At 41.9% G+C, this 27,766-nt stretch overlaps 3 protein-coding genes and 1 long non-coding RNA gene across 6 annotated transcripts; 2 read left to right on the top strand and 2 right to left on the bottom strand.

The window, feature by feature from the left end:
- Window positions 1-2,387: 2,387 nt before the first annotated feature.
- Window positions 2,388-6,817, bottom strand: rab3c (RAB3C, member RAS oncogene family). The gene is made up of 5 exons (XM_031570599.2): window positions 6,536-6,817; window positions 5,820-6,038; window positions 4,890-5,008; window positions 4,258-4,382; window positions 2,388-3,729 (listed from the first exon to the last, which is right to left on the bottom strand). Exons 1-5 carry the CDS (start codon window positions 6,551-6,553, stop codon window positions 3,539-3,541), a joined length of 672 nt encoding a protein of 223 aa, XP_031426459.1. The 5' UTR covers window positions 6,554-6,817; the 3' UTR covers window positions 2,388-3,538.
- A 5,289-nt stretch (window positions 6,818-12,106) lies between these two features.
- On the bottom strand, window positions 12,107-13,947 carry LOC116221089. Its single transcript, XR_004164015.2, has 3 exons — window positions 13,789-13,947; window positions 13,388-13,545; window positions 12,107-12,920 (listed from the first exon to the last, which is right to left on the bottom strand). It is a non-coding gene; the product is annotated as an uncharacterized LOC116221089 (long non-coding RNA).
- On the top strand, window positions 13,570-19,403 carry si:dkey-190g11.3 (uncharacterized protein LOC567059 homolog). Of its 3 annotated transcripts, none has more exons than XM_031570597.2 (6): window positions 13,570-13,695; window positions 14,246-14,422; window positions 14,785-14,889; window positions 15,551-15,691; window positions 15,768-15,858; window positions 18,941-19,038. In XM_031570597.2, exons 2-6 carry the CDS (start codon window positions 14,258-14,260, stop codon window positions 18,979-18,981), a joined length of 543 nt encoding a protein of 180 aa, XP_031426457.1. In that variant the 5' UTR covers window positions 13,570-13,695; window positions 14,246-14,257; the 3' UTR covers window positions 18,982-19,038. The 3 variants fall into 3 exon arrangements, with proteins under 3 accessions (XP_031426457.1, XP_012684006.1, XP_012684005.1); XM_012828551.3 differs by having other exon boundaries at window positions 13,574-13,695; window positions 15,808-15,858; window positions 18,941-19,403; XM_012828552.3 differs by lacking the exon at window positions 14,246-14,422 and having other exon boundaries at window positions 15,808-15,858; window positions 18,941-19,403.
- Window positions 19,404-20,622: 1,219 nt separating this feature from the next.
- On the top strand, window positions 20,623-25,029 carry plk2b (polo-like kinase 2b (Drosophila)). Its single transcript, XM_012828534.3, has 14 exons — window positions 20,623-20,867; window positions 20,962-21,069; window positions 21,188-21,304; window positions 21,419-21,548; window positions 21,727-21,910; window positions 22,059-22,257; window positions 22,411-22,558; window positions 22,690-22,784; window positions 22,935-23,055; window positions 23,172-23,252; window positions 23,390-23,549; window positions 23,838-23,967; window positions 24,082-24,192; window positions 24,308-25,029. Exons 1-14 carry the CDS (start codon window positions 20,679-20,681, stop codon window positions 24,497-24,499), a joined length of 1,965 nt encoding a protein of 654 aa, XP_012683988.1. The 5' UTR covers window positions 20,623-20,678; the 3' UTR covers window positions 24,500-25,029.
- Window positions 25,030-27,766: the final 2,737 nt, after the last annotated feature.

Raw genomic sequence — 27,766 nt, 5'->3', positions numbered from 1 at the left:
ATGATTGGGGATTGCCAACACCTGCATGTATATACATGTATATAAGGTCCCACTGTTGACAGTGCATGTCAGAGCAAACTCCAAGCCATGGGGTCAAAGGAATTATATGCAGACCTCAGATTCTGTCAAGGCATATATCTGGAGAAGGGTATGGAAAAATCTCTGCAGCTTCACAGGTCCCAAAGAGTGGCTGTGTACTAGAGGATGGATACCCAACCGGGACCCGACCGGTCGGGCCGGGTTCGGACAAATATTTAGAAATTATAATCGGGCTCGAGTCGGGCTGGGACACATCAGCGCGATAAGGCATTGAACATTCCATATTTCAAATATCTTAATAAATAGTGAAGTCAACGTGTCTGCCTCACATAATGCAGAAGTTCATTTTTGAGAATAAAATAAATCACATTTAGGATAACAGCCTTCTTCCCTTGGCGGGAATTTGTTTATGTCCTAGCTGTGACAACGCGATTACAGGTGGCAAAACGGCATCACGGCCATCTGGAGAGTTTAAAACCATACTAAACAAAGGGAAATCTACTGTATGGAGATATTTCTGCTTAGTAGTCGATGCAGATTCTAATTAGGCTGTTGGATATGTCCAATGTAAGAAGTGTGACGTTTTAATGAAATATGATTGATGCACATTTCTCCACAACAACATGGATTAAACCTCGATGGTTGGACTATGTAGATAGTTTTATAACGAACGTTGGAGTGCAAGAAAAAAAAAAGATCTTCAATGGTAAGACTTGTCTGTTGTGCCTCCTTTGGTGTATAACGTGAGTTTTATTCATGCATTGCGTGTGTAATGTGTAGGCTATTTCATTCCGTTTGTTAACCTTTCCTGCTGTCTGTCTCTGACCGTAGGCTAGTTGGAGATTGCAGGGGAGACTCAATGCTCAATGCTTAGTTCAATTCTCCAGGGCCGAAGTATTACATGTTCTTAACTTCGGGGTTAATTCCCGTTCCTTTCCGTCTGCTGCTGGTTAGTAAATAAAGGCCCACTGTATTCTTTCTGAGGATGTATTCTTCACACACTGGTTAACATTGTTACAGCACATACGGTTTTTAGCCTCTGTCGCTAGCTACATCCAAACTATTCATAAGCGTCACCGTTCTCTCTCTCTAGCTCTACCACACCAACCCCGTGCTGCTCTTAAAGGAGCCGCACCATTTTACAACACGTTCTTGCAATTTGAATCATTTAATTTAAACATGCTTATTGGTCTTCTTGTGCACGCTTGTTTTAAAAACCTGTTTTCACTTCGTCATTATTGGCTATTGTGTGTAGATGTTTGAGGCAAAAAATGAACTCAATCTATTTTAGTATAAGTCTGTAAGGTAATAAAACATGGAGATGGTAAAAGGGGTGTGCAGACTTTCCGGCTTGATTACATTTGTCATCACCTACAGAAATAGCTGTAGCGGGGTTATAGTAAGGACCCTTTCTCCTGTATAAGGCATTCACAATATGCATACTAAGGACAAAACTATTTCAAGTAATAAGTCTGGCATTTCTAACACTATGAGATTAAGTGGTATTAATTAACTTCCATTCAGAGTCATTTAATTTGAATGACACTTTATGAACAAACATTTAATTACTGTCATTGTCCACAAGGGGGTAGTATAGACTCATGCAAGTGAAACGTGAAAATGTGTGAAAGAATCAGATCAAGCACACCGTGCCATTGAGGGACATTGTATTTAAGAAAGTCTAATCATTAAAGGATTTGGCATATGTTCATCTATGTCTGTGGGATTCAAAGTGATGTATGCCACCATAATATTTCGCAGCAGATACACCTGTATACCACAACCTCACATTTTCAAAATGGTCCAAGACATCATCCTTGTATGAGTATTCCAAATGCGTCTTGACGTCAATGTCAAGACGTCTATAACTTCTATAACGTCTTGACATAATGCACTACACAAAATGTTTCTATTCTCCATTCCAGTGAAAATCAAACTGTAAGTGTAACAATTATGTAAGCAGGCTTGCTAGCTATGTTTACAAACAGCAACAGGGAAACATAAATATTCGAGAATAATAAATAAATTGCAATTATTGAATAACCAATAATGACAAGTTAAATTAGGTACAGTTTATTACAATTTGTGGACTGACAGGGGCCTTCTTTGTTTTAGTTCTTACTAAACTGTATGGATTTGGTCCACTCTTCCTTAAGGGAATTAACTGTGCATTTAGAAGTTATATATATAGGGAAATCACACCAGAATGACAGTTATGTCAGAGAATATTAAGATATCAAGGTTAGAAGGTAATAGTATTTCTCCTATGGCTTATCATTTGGCACGACCACAATACAGTACAGCTGAAGGGCCACGGGTGACCTGAGACATACAGTGGGATGCAGCACAACACTCTCACAGAGACATTTATTCAGTGAGCAAATGTACGGTGGTTTAGGATTATACTCTTGTTAACATGGGTCAGGATTGGCAGGGTCGATTGAAAGATTGGGTAACTCCTTCTCAAACATACACACTACAGGTTGTGAGCAAATCTAGAAAATAGAGGGAAAATATAACTACAAATACATACATACTACACACCTGCACCATTTGCCATCCTCATGAAAATGTACGAGCGTATATATTATTTGAGTACATAAATAAGCACATATCAATATTCACACAATAATAGATGTCCACCCCTGAGACACATGGGACTAGTGCTAACAACAATAGCATCAGATGGTACTGTTAGAATGCTCCATGTGAAACTAAAATGGCTGATACAGCATCAGGATAGTCACAGAAAGGTGCATTCGACACTGAATATAATCACGATAAAGGGATGTTACAAGGGTCATCTCTGAACATGTATCTGAAAGTCATGTTTTGATTGGTTTAAATGTAATAGTTAACTAACAGTCTATGTGTATGGGAATGACACCATTGTGTCCTGTCCAAAAAAGGCTCCAGTCATAAGTCCAGTGCCCTTCTTCGTGAAGCACTCTCTTTCATAAACATGAGGACTAATATGCTTTCAAATGGACTCTGACCTGACCTCCAGACAGATCTCTAAAACATTTACAGTGTTACAGTGAAGCAATTATGAAGGAACTTCACCAGTAAGCGCTGAAGCCAGGCAGCGCAGAGAATAAAGGTCAGTGATGTAATATACAGGTCGGTAATGTTGTGTGGACCCAAGTACTGAAAATGCAATGAAAAGAAAATGCAGTTTGCCATTTCTGCAAAGGTACACAAACTCCTAATAGTTCGTCTCTGACTAATCCTGACTAGTGGTGAGTGAATAAACCTTATGGTTATATTTTACTGTTAAAGGCACAAACTATGCCTGACACAAGCTGTCCTTTAGAACGTACATTTTTCTTCTAAAACCTATCCAAAGTAACATTTTGGCACTAGTGGGAGAGGAATGTGCGTGCGTGGAATTCAAGCTACTGGCTACTGCATGTCACTGAGGGTGAAATAGACTTGTATTTTTAGATGACAAACTGATACACTGAATTCCCCTCCACTGTGACGGCTGGATGGTCGGCCATTAACAGCCGCAGTTGGGCTGCTGGGGGGGTGGGGGGTTGTCCGTCAGCTTGGTGGCCGGCGAGCCAGAGGTCAGCGCGGGGTCGGTGTCCAGGCTCTCGGACATCTTGTCACAGATGATGTCCACCAGCTTCTCGAAGGTCTGCTTGACGTGGATGTTCTCCTTGGCGCTGGCCTCAAAGAACTCAAACCCTTAGTAAAGGAGGAGGGATTCAATTAGGGGGGAGATGGAGAACAGTGGCATCACACTTGCCGAGCAGCACTGAGCAGGCCATCTGGTGTGGCAGCACAGTGAGCTGTGCCTGGGCGAGCTCTTTTAGATAAGCACTGCGCACAAGCCACATGGAAAAGACTGTGGAAAATAAGGCATTTATCTGTTCAGTATCAGAGTTTTAAGAGGAACTGGAGGATAAATGGTTGGACTGATCAGCATCACTTCTTCTTCTGTCCATAGGGCTTACAACAATATTCACAGACAGATCGACAGGCAGACAGACACAGACAGACGGATTGACGGACAGACAGACAGACAGACAGATAGATAGAAACATAGATAAATAGATACATAGATAGATAGATGGCCTCGGTAGCACCTCAACTTGTACAGCTGAAGATGCACTTTTGACTGAAACATTCTGGATCAGAATTACTCCTACCTCCTGGATGGATGGGAGGATAGATAGATAGATAGATAGATAGATAGATAATTGTCTCCCCTACCCAATTGTTCTGCCAGCAGCCGTCCACTGTCTACAGACACCACTCTCTCATCCGCCATGTCACACTTATTCGCCACCAGAACCACTTGGGCATTGTCCCACGAGTATGTCTTGATTTGGGTTGACCTGAGAAAGGGATATCATTCACTCACTGAAACACTGAGAAACACTGACAGACTAAATTAACTCAGTTTGTACATGTATGCTTCATCAAACCTATTCTCTTCTTCAAACTGAAGATACTAAACATTTGATCAAATCAATCCCCTCTGGAATTATTTACAATTACAAGAGAGAAACATCTTCATTTTGAATGTGGTAATCACAGTAACATAGCATATAGATAAAGAAAGAGCGGTTCACTGTGCTGCAAGAACCTTGACAACATTCTTCAGTATTTTCAGGCAACACACAATTCACGTGGTAACACAGAAAAATCATGACTGCTCCTTTCAAAGCCCATTCGCTCCGTGTCTTTTTCCCTGATAAGACACTTTGAAACCTCTGCAAACAGTGCCAAAGATAACATCAACCAGAGCAAACTTTCACTCTGAGTCAGCTTTAAAAGACATTCTGCTGATACAGTCACGGGCCAGAAGAGTGACAGCCTGAAGCTGGCAAGTTTTATCTCACCAGTCCTGAACGCAAGCGAAGGACTCCTCGTTGGTGATGTCATACATGAGGATGAAGCCCATGGCGCCGCGGTAGTAGGCCGTTGTGATGGTCCTATACCTCTCCTGGCCAGCCGTATCCTATGACAGAATACACAACTGAGGCAGGTGACAATCCAATAAGTGTGACAACTGGTCATTGCCCAGGCACTAAGGCCCTGGGTGTGTGCAGTGTGTCCATCCCAGGATATAGTATTGCAGTGGGACGATATTATCAAAGTGAGGGTTTACATGAGGTTCATCTGCATATGGTAATGAGATATGTGGCTCATCATAAGAGTACACTGCTCTTCTGATGCAAAGACACAAGCACGTCTAGATATACATGCACGCACACACAGAGACTGACACATACATGAGAAAGACACAACATGAACATGGACATAAACACAGACACACACACATCCACACATATATGCTACCTCACACCATTGCTCACACATACCCTCACCCTCCACATCCACACATTCAACTCCACCCCCATCCAACACTCAAATCTGAAAATAGCACTCAGTGGCAGTCTGGAGCTCTGACTGGAAGATATTATTTCAATCTTGAAAGAGTTGTGAAATCTCAGGGTCTGTCAACACTTTTTTTTTTCCATCTGTGCTGTTTTATAATCTTCTACAGGATTCTGGGTGAGATATAAAAGGTACACAGAGAAACAGCTGTTTAGCCAAAGGGGCGCCATGGCTTTGTTACAATGAAATAGAAAGGCCTTGGTTCAATGGCTTTAGGCTCATTCCCGTATTTTTTATACTGCAAAGCATTGTTGAGAGATACTGAATAAAGCTAATCTCAGCAGGGATGGATTCTGATTACTTAGAGCTCTCTGAGTCTGACACACACATACAAACACACGCAAGCACGCACACAGAAACGATAGGTATACCCAGATCTGTAGTTTGATCCTCTTCTCATTCTTGTAGACGGTTTTCACTTTAAAGTCTATCCCCACGGTGCTGACAAAGGCTGACGTGAATGCGTCGTCAGCGTAGCGAAAAAGAAAAGACGTTTTCCCAACGCTGCTATTTCCTATGATTAATAATTTAAACATGTAATCGAAGTTCTGATCAGAGCCTTCTTGCTTCCCATCTTGCGTCGCAGCCATCTGGAGAAAGGTAAGAGTAATCGAGAGGGAGAATCAGCAATTTCCGGTATATGTTCTGGATAACGTAGTAGAGCTGAATGTTTGAGTTTTGCTTAACATCGCGTAAGACCTTCTATTTCAGCACCTGGGAACTGTCCCCCCTCTATATGCTCAATGCAAAGAGCGAGCGGATGGACGTCACATGATTTTGGAACATGGGAATTGTAGTAGGCAAAATAAACTACTGTATTCAACACATAGGCTATCTTATATCTACTTTTCGAACAAACGTATCCTCAAGATACAACAAGATACAATATACCATAAATTAAGTTAGCCTAGCGAGGAACTTCCTGATTGTAGGTTACAGACGGGTTTTGAAATAGGCCTAATGTTCTATAACCGCAAACATCGAAATAATAACACCTTTATTAACCTTTCAGAAAAACGGGTGAAATACCAATGGCTTATTTTTTTTAAACCAAATACAATAAAGGCTGATTAACGCCCAGACTTACCTTCCCGTATAAATCCATTTATGTTGCTGCTGAGTTCCCCCAAAAAGATTGTCTATGTAGGTTTCAAAAGGGATAGGGTACCCGTAGCCTAAAAGACCAATCGATTCCAGTCAGCTATTGCTCGTTTGTGTTATTCTACAGATATTTATTCGAGGTTTACGTTACTGGACGCGCTAGCCGAAATGAACATCTGAGGCAATGATGAATATTGCCTGGGACGTCACTATTCATCCTCTACCTAGTAGGCTAATCAAGCCATGCAAACGGAAACTGGGCGGTTGCTATGAAAACCTTGCATCGCTCATAAAAACACCAGCGTGCAGATCAAAATGAGTGAATCACATTCACACGTCTTTGAAAGCATATCTACAGTTATGAAATGTCATAATCTTAATTTGAACAGAGAATACTGATATGTTCACTGTGGGTTACAGATCAGTAACAGTACAATTCACATAAGCAGTCTATGTATTTTACTGTAAAATACAAATGTATGTGCAGTACTGTCTGTAGGCAGTACGCTTATTTCACAATTACAGTAGGCTACATAAGGATGCTTATTTGACCAATCTTCTCAGGGCGACGAGGGTCGTTTTTGATCCACCAGGGGGAGAGGGCTTCCGGGGGCCATAGAGGGCATTCCAGTCTAGTCTTAGTCGGTCACTAATGATAACGGGAGGAAACATGCTTATCGGTCATTTAAATTAAAAGCCTCTCTAAAATCACATTCTCATCATATTAAAGTGGGAAATAAAGTTGGTGTCAGAATCTTTTTGCCAATTAGATCGACTGAAAAGAAACAATGGAAATAGTCAAGTCAAGTCAAGTCAAATGTATTTATAAAGCACATTTAAAAACAGCTCACGCTGACCAAAGTGCTGTACAATTACAAGTGCCATTTACTGTCCTGCAGCCATACAAGTGCCATTTACTGTCCTGCAGAAGCTTACAAGAAGAACCTTAATCATGGCCTACTCATTCTCTACTGACATGGTCCTGGTCTGGCACAGGTTTCACAGATCAAGGACCGATTCTTTCCAGCCACGAGGTATCTAAAATAGACAGGTTGTGAGTGCGTGATAAATGTGCAAACATATACTTTTTAAAGTATGCAATGGACATATGTTTTATATGGATAATGAAGGCTATAGGCCCCAAAATGATTTGTTTGTTTGATAAGCCTGAAGTTGACACTATGACAGTGACAAAAATGTTGACAATTGGCGGTTTACTTATGGATTGCCGTTATCCTAGCAGAGGGCCATTCCTGACACTGATGGCTGGAACGGGTGAGAGAAAAATCAATTCAGCAAGGTCTTGGAGTACTTGTCATTGTACGTTGTATCATACAAAGTATTGATTATCCTATTTTTAAATTGCCATTGACCATTTTGGTGAGCTGATGGAATAAGAGATCAGATGCTCAGTTCTAAGGCACTGCCTCCAGGTAATAAAAGACAAACAAGAAAGGTAAAGGGCCCCCAACTACACCTTATATGATGGAAACTAGATGGTATAAAAAAAAAGTTAATTGATGAGGCATCTTATATGTAGATTATGTAAATGTTATGTTATAAATATAAACACAAACTTCTTTCAAAAAGAAGTTGATATGTAGAAAAACATCTCAGTCAATGTAATATCGCGCCAATCACCAAATGACACATATTTAAAAATATTCCACCTGTGTAGTCAACATATTCCATGATTCCTACTTCTAATGCAAAGGATTTTTCATTCCTTTAAACTCCCATGGAAATCGCCACGACACTTATAACAAATAACAACAACAAAAAGCCTACAGGAAGTGTGGGGTGGCTGTGACCATACTCCAGACAGTTGCTTTAGATTACTGAAGAGCCACTGATTTGCAATGATTGACCTTCAATATCCCAGTTATATGCTTCCACCGGTGTAGATGCCAGACTAACAGATAGGATTAGCCTCCTCTGTGCCAAACAGACAAGTGAAGACAAACAGCTACTACCGAACTCCTGTGTAGGTGCAGGATCATGGACGGATTAAGAAACCACGGGCCCCTGGGCCTGGACATGTTAAAGGCCCCCCCCCGCGCGAAGAAAAAAATTGGGCACTCGCAAAACACGCACGCACACACAAACACCATTAGGCGTATATAGGCCTATATATTTTACCAACAATGTGTTGGATTTAACGGTTGAATTAGATACTTTGGCTATTGTATTGGGAAAGTAAACAGATCAAAGTTTACTCCGTAACATCCACCTTCGGTGCACTGCCCTGCTATTGTTTCTGACATTACATGTGACAGGGCAACAGCCGAGTAATTATTTTCCTAATTGAAACTGATTAAGACCTACCTGAGCAGCATGGGCTTTGGGGCAGGAGAGGCTGAATGGGCTGGCTATTCTGTCCATTGAAAGAGCAAATCGTGCATCACCACTTTTATGTTATAAAGGCGTCGTTCGGCAAGTGTACTGTGCGTGTGTGTACTTGTAGGTCTTGACGTTCAGATTCTGCGCCTAAACTAGCTATATCGTATCGTCTCGTCACATGATCAAATAGAGACTTGACATTGGCGAACAAGATACATATTACCCAGCAATCATCATTGCATATCTGTATATGACAAAAATGACAAATTAAATAAGAAATTATTAATTTAATTGAATCAGATTTTTAATAGTTTCTATAGTGTATGTACGATAAGCATATAATTGTTTTATAGATTGTTACTGATGATTTCCCCCTAAAAATTATGAATACCATGACAGAGACAGGTTTGCCATTTTAAGGGAATATATCGCATAAGGTCTCAAAACTGGGTTATAATATATCATCCTTGATCACTGTCGTATTAATCCAGTTACACTTTGGCATCCCTATGTTCGATAAAATGTAGAAAGCAGGGTCTTCTTTGCCTACGAACCTTCCGCGCTGGCTGCATTGTATCGTTACGCCCCAGGCGCTGCACTTTTTCTAACACAGCACAGGTACACTCAATTAAAGCCATTAGCAAATGAACAAAATATGCCTTTTTCAACCACAAATAAGAGATACATAACAGCGACTTCACGCAGAGGCTCTGGCTTAGGGGCCTCTTGAGCTCATGGGCCCCTGGGCCTGGGCCCGGTAGGCCCGTTCGTTAATCCATCCCTGAGCAGGATCATTGGTCAGCTTGGCACTCAGTGTGGTCTTGTACTGTGCGGGATCACCCATGACACTGTCTGCCATTATGTCACTAATGATGCCCACCAGCCTCTCGATGGTCTGCTTGACAGTGACATTTTCCTTTGGCATTTATCTCAAAGAACTCAAAATCTTTTGAAGAGGAGAGGCTAATTTAGAGCGTTGGAGAGCTGTGGTATGGCACTGGCTGAGCAGTACTAAGCAGGCCATCTGGTGTGACAGTACAGTAAGTGCTGCCAGGGTAAGCACCCAGGCAATTATCCGCATTGAAACTATGGAATGGATGTTGCAGAATCATTAGCTGCTAAATGTCACAGTTTAATGGTTGACTGGAGGGAAACTGGGTGTTACGACCACGGGCCAAGGCCGCAAACAAAAGAGGGAGGCTAGAGGCTTGGATTTTTTACTAACTACATTAAAGACAAGCAAGAGTGTGTGTGAGTTGGGTTCAAGTCAGTCATCAGTAATTCATACGTGTTGTAGGAACTGAGATGTCGTAAGTGCTGTCTTGTAGATGTCAAAATCCAAAGTAAGAATGGCCCTTGAACAGCACAGAAAGCAGTCCTTTTAGCTGATGAGACCTGCACACCAGTGCAGCTCCTCCGCAATTAGGTGATTGAGCTCAGCCTCCTGGCACACCTGCAGATAGAGATGAGAATCACAAGCAGAAGGCCTAGTGGGTCGTAGCACTGAGTGCCATAATAGTTGCTGGCCTGGCAAACTGGATGCATGGACAGATAGACAGACAGAGAGACGAGACATACAGTATACAGGAAATAGACATATGGGCATAGTATAGATTCTTCTAAACCAGCTGGCAGCAGTTGTGCTCTTTTCCTTGATACTAATCTTTAATCAACCATGTCAGAGTTATTCTCTTGGGCACCATCACTGAAGAGCATTGCGGTTTGAACTGCCCTAAGAAGACACAGCCATTAAAACTACAGCACAACCACAAGCAATTCTTATACAGCTGTAAAAGCATGCTTGTTACTTTTAATGATGAGGCTTGATTCTATATGTCCAAATGCTTGAAATGAGTGATGTGGCAGACACTTTCGTAGGGTTGGTCTACTCTAGACCACTCTTAGCTATACCTTAACACAGTTTTCAGACAAAACAAACATTTTAGAGCCTAAAAATGTTTGTGTTAGTGTCTGGACATATGCACTGATTGCAGTTCTCGACTGCTAAGACACGCTTAATGAAACTGGGATCCACTTGATCCTCATCATCACCCTCTTAGCACAGCAGAGGTCTTTTCCATTCACCTTTTCATTGGTTTCACACATTATTTACATCCTTTTTCAAAACAGTTCACACAGATCTCATAGAAAGATCCCAATGCTGTAGTGGTGTAATCTCTGCTGCGCCTGTGTGAAACTCCTTTGCCCAACTCCTCAATCAGCAATCAGTCCTTACCCGTCCATAAAAGATTCCACCTCTGTGTTTTTATCTGCAAGCATAGAGGAAAGAGGCCAAAGGCACAGAATGAGAGTAAGAGGCCATTGCTGAGTATTTCTGATTTTGGGTGAAATTCTTTATTGCTTCTTTGATGAAGAAAGAATGCAGTACGAAAGCTGCACCATATTGAATGTCTGAATTTGTCTAGTGTAGGTGCTTATTGTAGGTCTTACATGTCAATACCCCCACCAAGACATTAGTTTCTGGAGGGCATAGTGTCTGACTGATGGACATTGTATACAAAACCAAAGATGACATTCCTTGCACTTTCCCATGAATAGGGGGGTATATTTTTGAGCATGTAGGCACTTTTTGCAATAAACTTGGTTTTTTTCTGACTTTTTGTATTTTGTGTATGTCATGTGTTCTGTGTCAGTCTTCACAGGGTTAAACTACATATAGGCCTATATTCAAATATATATACTATTCTGTCTTTATATATATTTTTCAATAATGTTTTTATTTCCTAGTTTTACTCAAATCCTTCACATTCTCTCACTTTATGCGGCGATCATATTATGCCACTCCATACAGTAGAGTAAGTATAGTGATGTACAGTTGCTGATGAAAGAAAAAGTAAGCCTCCTTGGTCTTTAAAAAAAGACAACGTGCAATGAGCATGAACATGAACATAAATATTTGCAATGCCTGTGTTTAATAAGGTGAGCATCCACAGGATAGCAACCATACATTAAGATTATGGAACAACTTAATTAAGACGGTTTTGTCATTCATAACATCATAACTTGCTAATCAGAATATGTATGTTTAATAGTAGATAATTTATTTGAAAATGAAGAACTATGCGGATTCCTTTCCATTCATTTTGGAAAACATTAAAAAGACATACAAACTGGCAGTGCTGCACAGATTAACTGTAGGCCTATTACCTGTAAACTGCACCTACCTCTCAAGTCTACATGCAATGTCTACGTGTCCTTTTGTGTTATTATGTCCATCCAGTCAAAGCTGATTTAAAAGCCTGCTGACTCTGAGTAGACCCCTCTATCTATGCCCTGTACGGTGCATTGTGTGCTTGCAGATAAAATATCTAAAAAATGTTTGGGTATCACACAACCTTGAAAGGCTATGTTTAGCTAAGCTTCACTTCGACCCCGTAAAACATAGCATGCTTTTAGTCTTAGTATGAAAACAATAAAAGATTCAACAAGGTTTGTTTTATTTCACTATATAACACATTCGTCAGAAACCCAGTCTTCCAAGGCTTCGTTGCCAAGCTGATTCTGTTCACCATAACATCGGGCTGACGTTGACTGAGCTTAGTATGTGGGTTGCGGCCATGAAAAATTTGCCAAATCTTCTCTGCCTCTGCCTGGTCACACAAGGCTTGTCATCATTGGAGGCAATCTCAATGCAGAGAGATATCGAGAAGAGATTCTGCAACCAGTGGCAATCCCATATCTCCACAGTCTGGGACCGAACTCTATCCTCCAAGATGACAACGCTCGCCCCCACAGAGCGAGGTTTATCAGAGACTACCTCCAGAATTTGGGAGTGGAGAGGATGGAATGACCTGCCAGCAGTCCTGAACTCAACCCCATTGAACACTTGTGGGATCAGCTTGGGCGTGCTGCTCAGTCCAGAGTGACCAACAGAACCACGCTGGCTGAAATGCTGGTTGAAGAATGGGATGGCATCCCACAGCAGTGTGTGACCAGGCTGGTGACCAGCAGGAGGAGGAGGTGCCAGGCTGTTGTGGCTGTGTATAGTTCTTCCACACAAACTGAGGCTCCTGTTTGTTAAATGAATAAATTGATAAATTGCCAATATGTCTTGCTTCTTCAAACTTCAATCATCCAATCCACCAAACACCAAACAAGAGTCAATGGCAGAATAAGCTGTTTGGCATTGGCAGAGAAGATTTGTCAAATTTTTCATGGGCGCAACCCACATACTCTGCTGCTCATCCCCCAAATGCATGTTCCTTACAAATGTGGCACCATTTAAAAGGGAAATAAACGGGCTTTCCAACGGTATAAGATGTATTGCCAAGAAGCATTGTTACAACAAAGAAATAATCTACCAAACACAAATGTCCTTACTTTTTGTGCTATGTTTAGCTTGCTAGCTGTCTTCTGCGTTTCGGTATCGTTTATCCCGAGATATCGAAATAATTATGGCGTTATCTAATAATTCAATATCTCAAGAAAACAGGGGTCTAAAATAAAAGGGTTATTTAAAGGGTTTACGTCTACTAACCTGTCATGGTGCAAACAGAGGCCACATTCATAGATTACTTTCTGACCCCAGAATCATGAGAGGTGATTGTTTGGCCAACTATGTGCAGCAGCTTTGTTTGTCCACTAGAGGGAGAGAGCTTCCGGTGATCGTTGAACGGAGAGTCGCTGTGGTTTGACCTATAAAAAAATATAGAGCAGACACATGTTGACCACTTACATGGAGAATCGGAGAGGCAGACCGTGGGAGGGACAGACCTTATTGGTGTGTAATATGACCCTCGAACTACCATCTTGGTTCTACTGGCATGAGGGGAAACATTGCTGCAGGTAGGTTGGCCACGTAGTCTGATCATAGAAGTATTTCTTAATACATTAATCCAATTAATAAAGTGTCGTTATAAAATTCGAAACAAAACGCACCTTGATTGGATGAATTCGATTGTGCATCATCTGCTGTTCCTTTGTTAGTCCTTACACATGTTGGTCTAACTTTTAATCAGTTCGTGCATGGAACATTCCCAAAAGCTGTCACAATGCTTTCATCACCTGCAAACAGAGCACTTTTAGCTATTGTTAGAAAGTCTTTCCCACAGATTTCTTTCTAGAACGTACTTGGAATGTAGTCCTCTGGTTCCAACCTATGGGTGGAAGTGGTACTACACTTGTTTATCTTGCAGTGAGCAGTTGTTTGTGGAGGATCAAATGTCAAAATCTATTCTTTCATTTTCTATTCTATATTTTTTCTATCTTTTTAGATATTGAGAATCTCAGAATTGTTTTTCTTTTCAATTGATAATTTTAGTGGATTACTGAAGCCTAACTGTTGCTTGTTTGGAGAAGGGTCTATACCACACACACTGTATCACTCTTCTTTTAGGGACTGTCCAACATGGATGACATCGATGTCATTCTTCAGGACAAAAGACTCAGGTTACTCCAGCAACCGTTGAGCCCTATATTCACAGCTTCAACTGGAGCTCTGCTTCTTGGTGTCTACAGACTTTGGACTGTATTTGCACTTCCTGGGTTTCGAAAAGTACCCGTAAACCTCAAGGTAGCCTTATTCATGTAGATGGATGCGCTTGCCACCTTAACTTACTTTAGGTGTTTGTATTATCTTTTTACATCCTCCACAATGACCAGGTCTAAAAGCTTGACCTGAGTTTGTATGAAGCCAGTGAAGTTATATGCAGTTAGGGCTTCAAGGAGACACTACTCATCGCCTATTTGAATCACTAACGTTGACATTAGCTGGACACTATGTGTTCTACAGTACTTCACAATGTACCACAGAGAGACAGGTGTCTCCTTTTATCTGGCCTATCTCTGTTGCTCTTGTCAACCAAGACTTAAGCTTACAGTTAATGGTATTATAGTTAATAGATATTATAACGGAGTATTGTCAATGCCATGCAGGTACCCTTCTTGCCTTCGGGTAAAACACAGACCCAGAATGTAATGAAACTGCTGCGTGGACGCAGGGGTTGTCTGGTGGACCTGGGCTCAGGCGATGGCAGACTGGTGAGTCATGGCGAGAGGATGTGAGGAGTTTACCAGCCTGAAGCACTCAGGTCTGTCTATCTCACTTAGGGCTTTACTGTCTGAGAACAGTATGTCTTAGAGCGGCTGGCGTTCATGTTTATGTGTAGGATACATATCCACAACTGATATCAAGCATCAGCCATCTGTGTCAGGTTACAGTCTATGAAAGTGCATTATACATGTATGTCAAAAAAGTGGTGGATTTTAGCTGAGACATACATGCCTTAGAGTGGATTGTGTAGCAGCATTGTTCTGACAATCATCACAGAATGAACCAATCCTAAAAATTATCTGAGAAATAAACACAGTTATTAAAAACGATATTTATAATTATATTTTTTACATTACCAAATTGGAAAACAGAAGCCCAGTGGTTCCAAATGTTCCAAAGAAAAAAGCCCATTCATCATGCCTATATTGAACATTCCCAGTGTCCACTCTCTCCATTTATTCTGTACACCATCACTGGATAATTGTACACTATCAGTCTAGAGGTTTATTTTGGTCAGTGTTCACAGAATACATGTCCTTCTCCAGAAAAAAAGAAATAGTGGCAAACAAGCTTGTATTTGTCCTTCGAGCAATGCTGTGAGAAAGACGAGGACCCACTTAATGGGTGTGAATGCACTTCCTCACCCAGGTGTTTGCTGCCTCCCATGTCGGTCTGCGCTGCACTGGCTATGAAATAAACTTCATCCTAACAACGAGCGCTCAAGTCCGAGCTTGGTGGAGAGGAGTGCCCCCCAGCAGTGCCAGCTTTGTCTCCAGAGACTTCTGGAAGGTACACTGAGAAAACAATGCTCTCAAGAGACTGGTGCGTTCAAGAGAATGGCAAGCCTAACTTGCTTGAGCTTCAGTCTGGTCGACTGTCTCTCTCTTGTCTCCCTTTTTTCACAGACCGATCTGTCAGATTACAACAATGTGACAGCGTTCTTGGCCCCTGGTGTGGTAAGTCACATTAGAATTCCGTATATGCATAACACAGTGTATATGTGTTTGTGTTTATAAACATAAATATATATAACATATATTACATAACATACACTACCGTTCAAAAGTTTGGCGTCACTTAGCAATTTCCTTATTTTTCAAAGAAAAGCACTGTTTTTTTCAATGAAGATAACATTAAATGAATCAGAAATACACTCTATACATTGTTAATGTGATAAATGACTATTCTAGGTGGAAACGTCTGGTTTTTAATGAAATATCTACATAGGTGTATAGAGGCCCATTTCCAGCAACTATCACTCCAGGTAACTAATGGTACATTGTGTTTGCTAATTGCCTTAGAAGATTACTGGATGATTAGAAAACCATTGAAAACCCTTGTGCAATTATGTTAGCACAGCTGAAAACTGTTTTGCTGGTGAGAGAAGCTATAAAACTGGCCTTCCTTTAAGCTAGTTGAGTATCTGGAGCATCACATTTGTGGGTTCGATTATTCTCTCAAAATGGCCAGAAAAAGAGAACTTTCATGTGAAACTCGCCAGTCTATTCTTGTTCTTAGAAATGAAGGCTATTCCATGCGAAAAATGGCGAAGAAACTGAACATTTTCTACAACGGTGTGTACTACTCCCTTCAGAGAACAGCACAAACAGGCTCTAACAGAGTAGAAAGAGAAGTGGGAGGCCCTGGTGCACAACTCAGCAAGAAGACAAGTATATTAGAGTCTCTAGTTTGAGAAATAGACGCCTCACAGGTCCTCAACTGGCAGCTTCTTTAAATGGTACCCGCAAAACACCAGTGAAAAAAACATATCTGAGACTGGCCAATAAAAAGAAAAGATTGATATGGGCAAAAGAACACAGACATTGGACAGAGGAAGATTGGAAAAAAGTGTTATGGACAGACGAATCAAAGTTTGAGGTGTTTGGATCACACAGAAGAACATTTGTGAGACGCAGAATAGGTGAAAAGATGCTGGAAGAGTGCCTGACGCCAGGGATTTTAAATAAGGAAGGCTATCACTCCATTTTGCAACACCATGCCATATCCTGTGTACAGCGCTTGATGGGAGCCAATTTCCTCCTACAACAGGACAATGACCCAAAGCACACCTCCAAATTATGCAAGAAATATTTAGGGAAGAAGCAGGCAGCTGGTATGCTGTCTGTAATAGAGTGGCCAGCGCAGTCACCAGATCTCAACCCCATTGAGCTGTTGTAGGAGCAGCTTGACCGTGTGGTACGCAAGAAGTGCCCATCAAGCCAATCCAACTTGTGGGAGGTGCTTCAGGAAGCGTGGGGTGAAATTTCTACAGATTACCTCAACAAATTAACAGCTAGAATGCCAAAGGTCTGCAATGCTGTAATTGCTGCAAATGGAGCATTCTTTGACGAAAGCAAAGTTTGAAGAACAAAATTAATATTTCAAATAGAAATCATTATTTCTAACCTTGTCAATGTCTTGACTATATTTTCTATTCATTTTGCAACTCATTTGATAAATAAAAGTGTGAGTTTTCATGGAAAACACAAAATTATCTGGGTGACCCCAAACTTTTGAATGGTAGTGTATATGTTTATACAGTCTGTATTCATACACATACAGCGCAAATGGGATGCCATAAACTGTATGTAGTATAGAAGTGTAATTAGTCATTAGTGAAGCAGCCATGTTGTTTGGCTCTGGTGTGTGTCACGTTCGTTATGCCTGGCCCTTCTGCATGCAGCACGTGAAGGGTGCACGCGGGACAGCAGCAGTGGGTCAGTGATCTACAGACCTTGTGCCGCAGGTCAAGATAAACAGTGCGCCAGACCATAGGCCCCCCGCAGAGCAATTTACATGGCTTTGAAGAGTAACAAATCCGTTCATGTGCACCGCCCCCCCCCCCACACACACATACACACACACACACATTTGTGTAACTGGACGGGAGCCACACAATCGTATGATTTCAACAGCAGAAATCAGACCTCTATCACACAGTGATGACTCATACTGCTGGCTGTTATTTGATCGACTGCAAACAAACAGACTGACTTCACTCAGACAGACAGGGGTAAGTCTGCCTTTGTGTTTGCTGTAACAACTGATTTAAGTGTTGAATAGCAGGCTGATATTTAAATTACCTAGGATATTTTAAATTATCTTACAATGCAGCACATTGAATTTAGTTGTATAATGGCTGCTCTTTTCTGAAAGAGATGGATTGAGTCATAGGGATTTCATTGAGTATCCCAGGTTGTACCCTGCCTCTTTGAAAACAGCACAGACTGTTGGACATCATCGTTGTCCCACCCATGAAACAGAATATTCAAATGGCCCTTTTGTAACATTTGTCTTGTGACATCATTTCATAGAATCCACCTTTCCAGATTCCTTTCCATTTAATATGAAGTTATGCATATGGGTGTCTGGTGTGGTATTAGTCTGGTGCTGCACTATAGGACACAAAGACTTTCAATAACAGACCTGAGGTCCAAATAAACATTAGCCCCATTTACACCGTGGGCCTTCAGCCCAGAAACAAACACCAGGGCTAGAGGTCCTGATGCGTTTAGTTACAGTCAAAGTTACACTGTACAACATTCCATGGACAGATAAATACAGTGGAGCAAAACTGTTAGTAATACACAAGAAATGAGGTCTGACCATGACCATTGAGCTGGGCTTGTTGCTAGGGATTGAGTTCCTGATAAATCCCTGTTTAGGCCTAGCCCAGTACAGTGTTAACGCACCCTGGGCCAGGAACTAAGTTCAAGTACCAAGTTTGGCCCACAGTGTAAACGGGGGTAATGTTGCAATTCTGATTACTGATGCTTGAAGCTGTTGATTTTTAAATTGCACATGATTATATAGTACCACAGGAACCTGAAACGAAGAGCCCTCACAATGATTGGACTCAGGCGGTAAGCCTTGGAAGACAGGGAGCTGGAGTGAACACACGTGATGTTTTTCTATGATCTTTCATTGTGTGAAACACATACAGTAGGTGCTTATTTGTCAGCGCCTGATGCCCAGGTCCTCAGTAGCCGTGTGCTCCCCATTGGATGAAGCAGATTTGTGTGTTTTATTTGTCCTCAGATGGACGTGCTTGGGGAGAAGCTGCTGAAGGAGCTGCCTGATGAAGCGCGGGTCATCGCCTGCCGATTCCCCTTCCCAGACTGGCCCTGCTCTGCGTCAGAGGGACAGGGTCTAGACCAGGTCTGGGCATATGACATGGGAGCTGTGCGTGGCTGTCTCCTGCGAACCCCCATGCCACTGCCAAAGGCAGAGACACAGTGTTAATCACTCCCTTTTGTCCCCTTGATAGCTGAGGTTGATCTTGTACTATGAGATGAGATCCCTGTAGCACATATTATACCAAATGCTTTCCCTGGAACAATTACACTGTGGGGTAAGACCCAACCACAGTATCCTCAGTGTCTCCATAATGAAACGTTTTCGTGCTCTCACTTGGTCTCAGCTAACACAACTTTGTTTTTTTAGACTCAATAACTGACCCAAAAAATGAACCAACTTTGGAGAAAATAAATCCTATTTTGAATCCTTTGTGTTTTACCTTGTGTGAGTAGACAGTGGTCCCATAAAATTACATGATCACACAAACATACCGAAGGACATTTGAAATTGACAAGATACATTATTGATCATTCATACACAAGTAATAACTTTTTGCAGCAGGTAGTAACAGTCTGACAAGTTAGCTCAGTTGCCACGTGCAGGCTTGCAGCTGCTATGTCTGCACGAGGGACCTCTTGGGATTAGACACCATGTTGTGGGGTGACTTTTTGTTCTCAGAGCCGTTGTCTTAGCCACGTGTAAGACCAGCGTGACAGTAACAGTTGGAGACCATAACAGGAGATCTCATGCTGACACCACTTGGCGGTCCTGAGGAGATGAACCCCTGCCAGTCTGTGTTTACTGTTAGAGCACCACCATATTGTAAGTTTCCCTTTTCATCATGTCGAGGAGATGGCTAACGCTCAGGGTACGTGATGTCACAGCCTTGCCAGACATGTCAAGACAAGTCTTCTGCCCTTTTCTGACCTCTTCACGAGTTGTATCAAATTGCAGGTCATCAGCATGAGTACTTGAAGAGTACTTGTTCTGTTTTTCAATGCATTAGAATTATTCAGGCATAGGCTATCACTGCCCCTATATAACAGATACAACAACAGTTTCAAACATATCGTTGAAAATCATCATCAGGCAGAAAATAATTTAAGGACTGTGGTTGGTTGTGCTGTTGTTGCCGTTCACCTTGTTGTCATCCAAACATTGCGGCAATCCACTTTGGATTTGAGGTACCACCAGATGACGCTACAGCCTGTTGCTTTCAGGTAAAACAATGCCAATGAATCCAAACAAAAAAAAGGAAAGAATCCCCATACCATATACTTATTTTTCTTATTCATAATACAGTTATTAATCGTATTGTCGTCGATTATGAACATTATGGATATGAATATGTATATAAAGGAATGAAGGTGAAATTCAAGAGCGTGACAGCATCATTTAAGCTCTCTCTTGTCCGTTACGTTTAGCCATCACATCTTGTGTCGGCGATGCTTTCACTAACAAACCCAAAATTTTGCAGACCTTAATCCATAACAGCACACAATTTTGAAGTCTATATAGAGACAAGCTGATTTCCAACGTCATGCAAAATAGCCCACTTCCGAGCCTGGTTAATGAACGCACTGTAGCTCCCCCCAACTCTGACGTAGGAAACCTAGAGGGCGGTCTTCTCACTTTACTTATATTGAGTGGAGAAGCCGGTGTGCGCTCAGAGTGCCAACACTGGGACTAGAGCTACGTTATGGATATACTGAAGAATACCAACTATGTGCAGACAGCCAGCAGACAGACAGTGTGTGACCAAAGCACGGTCGGTGACATGCGATGGAAGAAAGGACAAGATCAGGGACAAATGCCATCAGAGCAGTCCAGGATCATTACAGACCCCGCTACTGGGAAGTGTTATTGCCGTGGAAAAGTTTTGGGAAAGGTATTTACATTTTAAGATTATTATTCCGAGTATTATTGCCCGATGTCGATTTAACAGTCTAACGCGGATGCCATGTGTTTTGCTTTTGGTATAGGGAGGTTTTGCGAAATGCTACGAAATGACCGACCTCTCCACCAGCAAGGTGTATGCAGCAAAAATTGTTCCCCATGCGCGCGTGTCCAAACCCCATCAACGGGAGAAGGTGAGGATGCGTCTGTAGGCTACTTGGTGCAGTGTTGGGTTTGTCGACCGGTTGCATATGGGCTTTTTGACAGTTGTCACCAACCTGTTTTCATCTGGTATTCTCTGTTCCCCCATAGATTGACAAAGAAATTGAACTCCACAGAGGACTTCACCATAAAAACATTGTTCATTTTTATCATCATTTCGAAGACAAAGACAACATATATATTCTATTGGAATACTGCAGTAGAAGAGTGAGTTCTGAATATTAAGCCCATTGTTCTAGTTGAATACTGCACTTTATGTATCTGGTCTGTGATGATTTGATTTCGGTGCTAATTTTTACCTCTTTCTCTTTTATCCAATAGTCGTTAGCACACATTCTCAAGGCCCGTAAGGTGCTCACAGAGCCGGAGGTGCGGTATTACCTCAGACAGATTGTATCTGCTTTAAAGTATCTCCACGACCAGGAGATTCTGCACAGAGACCTGAAATTAGGTATGCCTCGCAACACCACAAACCACATCAGTATGAAATGTTTGTTTAGAGGGCTGAATAGTCACTAGTGTAAGGAATTGAATATCTTGTCCTGTTTATAACATAAAATGTAGGTATGTGCTTTGACCTTAAAAGCTATTAGGCGGTAGTGTAACCTGCTGTGACCTGTCATTTGAAGGTAACCTGTTTATCAATGACTCTATGGAGGTGAAGTTGGGGGACTTTGGCTTGGCATCCAAACTGGAGCCGGTGTGCAACAGGCGAAAAACTATCTGTGGAACCCCCAACTACCTGTCTCCTGAAGTACTGAACAAGCAAGGTCACGGATGCGAATCTGATGTCTGGGCCCTTGGTTGTGTTATGTGAGTGTTTCTCTTTTGTCAGTGACCTTAATTTTGATTGTGTTTTCATGCCTGCCCTGCTAGATACTGGAATGGAACTCAGGAAGAACTGCACTTTTACCTGAGAGTTGACTGGCCTTTGCCTGACCTGTGCTTACATGTCCTGCAGGTACACCATGCTTTTAGGCAGACCACCCTTTGAGACCACTAACCTCAAGGAGACCTACAGGTGTATCCGGGAGGCGCGGTACACCATGCCCTCGTCACTGTCCCTTCCAGCCAAACAGCTTATCGCCAGCATGCTGTCCAAGGCCCCAGAGAATAGGCCGCACCTAGAGGATATCCTGCGTCACGACTTCTTCACACAGGTGGGGTGTCAGTTATGAGTGTTTCCGTAATGTAAAGAGAAATGTACATACTGTTGTTCTATGGGTTATGCTGTCCCTCGATAGCCATTTAATGTTCTTATCTGTCCCTCACCCCCACCCCAACCACCACCCAACTTTACCACTCAACTGCAGGGTTTCATGCCAGAGCACCTCCCTCCCAGCTCATGCCACAGTGCCCCAGACTTCCATGTGTCCAGCCCAGCTAAGAGCTTCTTCAAGAAGGCTGCAGCTGCACTCTTTGGCGGGAAGAAGGACAAGGCAAAATACCTTGAGAACTTGAGTAAGTGGTTGCATTTCTTGAACATTTACCAACATGGTTTAAAGTTGTTTGTCCTTTCCATTCTAAGGCTTTAGCATTGCGCAAACATTCGAAGGTTTATATGTTTTTTTTATTCCTTTCCATTGAAACAGATAAGCTGACAAAGGAGGAGGAAGACATCTATAAACTGCAACAAGACTTTCAAAGGACTGTTGTCAGCGAACAGCCGGTCACTCAGTTCACTGAGGTATGCTGCGTGATGCAAGGCTTTCTTGATTAAAAAGATACAAAAAAATCTGTTTTCTTTAAAGCTAACAATACAAAGAAAGACACCATATATCTAAATAGACCTTATTCTCTTTCATCCTTTCAAAAACAAACAAAAAACAAAATGCAGGATGGGGGCTTCACAGCTGGAAAGCAAGCGCTTGTGACCACAGATGGCCGTCCTCAGAGGAGAGACACCATTCGCATGATCGTGCGAGGCAGCCTGGGGAGCTGCAGCACTAGCAGTGAATGTAAGTATGCACAAGTGTATAGGGCAGCAGAGGAAATGTCTCCTTTCAGCCAGAGCAGCCTGTCATTAAGAGCACTGTGGGGAGCTCTGTCTCACAGTTGTAATCATCTCTTCCAGGCTTGGAGGACAGCACCACTGGTACCGTAGCAGAGGCCATCGCCAGCGTCTTACGGGGATGTCTTGAGCACATGCCTAAAGGTAAGAGTTTGTTTCCCTTTTTTTAAGACCTGCTGTCTGTTTCCTCAAAGCTTTGCACTTTATCTTAAGTAAACACTGATGTCCTGTCCACCTTTGTGTGGCTCTTTCTTATATTGACATTCTGTGTTTGTCTCCAGCTGATAGCATTCCCAAAGGAACAAACACCAGCACTGTTCGCTGGGTGACCAAGTGGGTGGACTATTCCAACAAGTACGGATTTGGTTACCAGCTGTCAGACAACATTGTGGGCGTCTTGTTCAACAATGGAACACACATGAGTCTTCTTGCTGACAAGAGGTACGTTTTGCATCAGTTGACTTATTTTTGTTTGTTGTTAAACATGTGGCGTCATATGTCATGTTATGTGCAAATCGGCGGCATAGGCCTGCAGGGAGATTGAGAGGATACTCGTTTGCACTCCATTTTTAGTTGCCTAGCAATTTCCTGATAACCTCCATTTGTCAGCCAGACTCACTGTAAAAGCACACCACACTGCAGACTGACTAGAGATAATCTTAGCCTTTTAAACAGAGCAGTATTAAAAAAAGCCACAACTTATATCTCTCTGATTATTGTTTTCTACAGGACTGTGCACCACTATGCTCAGTTGGGCCATTGTTCAGTGTTCTCAGTCTCTGAAGTGCCTGAATGCTTTGTGGGACAAATCACCATCCTCAAGTACTTTGCACACTACATGGAGGAGAACCTGATGGATGTGAGTGTTTGCTTTGGCTCTCCACACCCTCATCTAGCCAGGAAGTCAGCCTTCCTGATGAAGGAGTGTTTTTCTTCCTCGTTTCTGACCCTTTCTCCTTGCTTCCTTTTTAAGGGCGGAGATGTGACCAGTGCCACAGAGGACCAAATGCCTAAAATTTACCTTCTGCAGTGGCTCAAGTCAGACAGGGCATTAATGATGCTCTTCAACAATGGCACCTTTCAGGTAAACACACTGCCTACCATCATCCAGAGAAAACATGGCCTGCAATCACATACAGTTGATTTATACTGGTTGCCCTCTCAAGCCATGGAATGACCCATTGTCTTCTGTCCCACAGGTGAACTTCTATCATGATCACACCAAGCTGATCCTGTGGGCCGAAGAGCAGGGGTACATGCTGACCTACATCAACGAGGACCGCATCTCTACCACCCTCAAGCTGAGCGCCCTCCTGAGCTCAGGCTGCTCGTCCGACCTGAGGGAACGCATGGAGTACGCCCTCAACATGCTCATGCAGAGGAGCAACTGAAACCCACACACACATATATATACACCATCGGGGGCGAAGTGCAGCGCGGACCCCTCAGTACGGTGCCATTTTGGGTTTTCAAGACTGTGGAGGTCTTGCGCAGGATGAACTACCTGAACTACACTGGAGAAGTACTCTCTGACCAAATACTCCCTGCACACTGAGCCAACAGGAAAGGGCTGTACCGCAGTGTATGTTGACAGAATCGAAGATGGGGAAAGTGATTGAAAGGATGTGGACGACTGTTAAAGGATTTTTGTTTGTTTTTTTTGTGTGTGTGTGTGTGTGTGTGTGTGTGTGTGTGTGTGTGTGTGTGTGTGTGTGTGTGTGTGTGTGTGTGTGTGTGTGTGTGTGTGTGTGTGTGTGGAACCATAGTGGGCTGGACCCAGATGGACTGGTGTTAGCCATGAGATGTCTGTTGATATGGAAGGCAAAGCTGGGCTTGTGGACTGTTATTTGTAGAGCAACTCTGTTGACCAGAGTGGTGTTTCTACAGATAAAGCAAAGATGGCAGAGAAGTGTTTAACACTTTAACACTGTACACAATGGGATTTCAGAGGCATGAGAAAAAAGTAAATTTCTTTGAGTTGTCTCCATGGTCCACCGGAAAATAAATTATTGTGTAAATAATTCAGTATTTATTTATTTTAATATGACACAGCATAGAGGAAGAACAAATCACTGGTTATTTGATTTAGGTCACCGCAATTAGTATCTCTCAGTACGCTCCTGACTCAAATGAACACTAATTTGGTAATGAAGTGAACTACAGTGGGTTGCCAAGAGGACAGAGGAAGGTGGTAGGTGAGAGAGAGACAGAACAAGGATGTTATTGTGCAGAGTGGAATTGCCCAGAGAACAAAACACTGATTAGAACATGCTGGTCCCTCTCTAACATATTAAACTAGATGGAGGTTCAGTTCAAACAATATACATAAAATGACTTAACAGTTACATAAGAGGCATATTTTGAATGCCAGGTTTGGGGTTTCTAACAAAGGCTCACTCATACACTTAGGCATTAATCCCACTTGAGACAGAATGTACAAGGCACAGAACAAGAGGAAAGAATCTGTGCTCTGGAACAGTGTTAATTTCGTTGACGAAAACTATGACGAAAAATATTCGTTAACGACCTTTTTCCCGTGACTAAGACGTGACGAAAACGGATCTTTATATAATAAAATAAAATAAAAACTATGACTAAATCTATTTTAACTTTCGTTGACGAGACGAGACGAGACGAAAATGTTGGTGGTTGACTAAGTCACAATTGTTTTTTTTTTCTAAACTTGTATGCACATCATTGGTTGAATGTTGCCCGGTCCTGTATCTATCCCTACTCCACTCCCTGAGATGGCCAGACATGCAAGTGACGCCCTATGGCTTAACGTTATGATGGCTGAAGTTCAAGCACTCGGTACTGGAAGACAAATAAGAATAGATATCTGGACAGTCTTAAATTATAACTTGACAGAAAATAAAACACAATACACCGCAATAACCAGAGAGAAACCTTGTGGCTTCAAAATAGATGGGAAGAACACAACAAGAGGCACCTGAAAGCGCACAAGACAACCCTGCCATTTATGCCAAGGTAAATTAGCTAGTAACTGTCAATGATAATTAGCTAATGTTAACTAGTTATTCGAATATATTAGCCAACGTTAAGTTAACTTCAAAGGGGCAGTCGAGTGTATAGGTTGTGTCAGCTTGGATAACTAGCTAGTCATTTTCGATTGAAACCTCCCGTTTGGCTTGGCAAATGAGTTCCAAAACTTTTAGCTAGCTAACGTTGGCTAACTATGAGGTAGCATAGCTAAGTTATACTAGCTATCGATAACTAGCTAGTAAACACATTGCAGAATGGACTATAGGACAGGCCACGCATGACATTAATCAAGAAAAAATAAATGAATATGTGATTGGTTTGCATATCCTTGTCTATTTATGCAATTGTTATTAGCACTACTTTCAACTCTCAAACTATCCGTCTAGCTAAATACTGTATGTTGGTTATCAGATTGCACAGCAATTCATATGGAGGATATGTGGTTGATTTAACTAAGGCCAGGTAGGCATAGTAGTTGTATTGTGTTATCAGATCATTTGAATCTTCAAAATCTAGACTTGATATTCTCTTATATTTTAATGATAATACTGTTAATTAAGTATTGCCTTAAAATTATTATTTACATTGAATTCATTGGAATTCAGCTGTAGGCATAGGAGACCTGTATCTTAGAGACTAATTGCATCCACAGTTTACGTACTGCAAGCTTGACTATTATGCAGTTGTAGACACAACACAAGGGGTCCCCGGGCCTGACAAGGGATGGAAAGGAGTTTAATGTGACTATAAGATGGACTTAATTTTTAGTTTAATGTGACTAAAACTAGACTAAAATGTAATGAGACTTCGTCGACTAAAACTAGACTAAAATGTTCTGAGTTTTCGTCGACGAAAACTAGACTAAAACTAAGCAGGATAAAAATGACTAAAAGTGACTAAAACTAATATGCATTTTCGTCTAAAGACTAAGACTAAATCTAAAATAGCTGCCAAAATTAACACTGCTCTGGAAATAATAGAGTTTTTGTGCCTTATCTGCACAAAGCTTGGCGAGGTTTTTTTTTTCTAAAGATTTAAATGTAAACATGTTCTTTTTCCGTGGCTGAAGAAGACTGGAACAGAGAGCATACATTTTCTTGATGACAGCCTTTGAGCGCTAAGGGCTGGGTTGTTTTCTCACTGATTTATAATGAGTCTCACAGACTTCTCCTGCCAAAATGATCCCTAAATGCCATCTTCTTCTCAGGTCCCATCATGTTGACCAAACCAACAAGTGTTTTTTTTTTTTAGATATATTTTTGTAACACAGTGTACCTTTGCTTAATGGGAAAGGCGACACGTGAATTACAACAACAATAACAGTGGCCTTTGGAAAGACAAAAAAAAAACAAAGACAGTACAAAAAAGCCTGCGCATCTGCCTAAAAGCACTGCACTCTTTCTGGGCGTGTTGGATCCATCACAAACATGAGAGTGATATTTCATGTTCTCTCACTTCCCTCACTGGCAGCCATGAGTCACTATGTCACAGCTTGTCATTGGTGCTTCAGTCCCAGTAGTGTAACACCAAAGGGGTGATTACTGCAATTTGCAGGCCTGGGTTAGAGAGCCCTAAGATGTCTGAAGGCGTCACAGCTTAGAGGACCCTACGCTCAACATGCTGTGATTTAAGGGCCGGAAATGCGCTATGTGGTA

This window comes from Clupea harengus, chromosome 7 (assembly GCF_900700415.2).
Source record: "Clupea harengus chromosome 7, Ch_v2.0.2, whole genome shotgun sequence".
In the NCBI taxonomy this organism is placed as follows: Eukaryota; Metazoa; Chordata; class Actinopteri; order Clupeiformes; family Clupeidae; genus Clupea; species Clupea harengus.
Note: the sequence above shows the minus strand (reverse complement) of the source record. Positions and strands in the feature narration are given on the sequence as shown.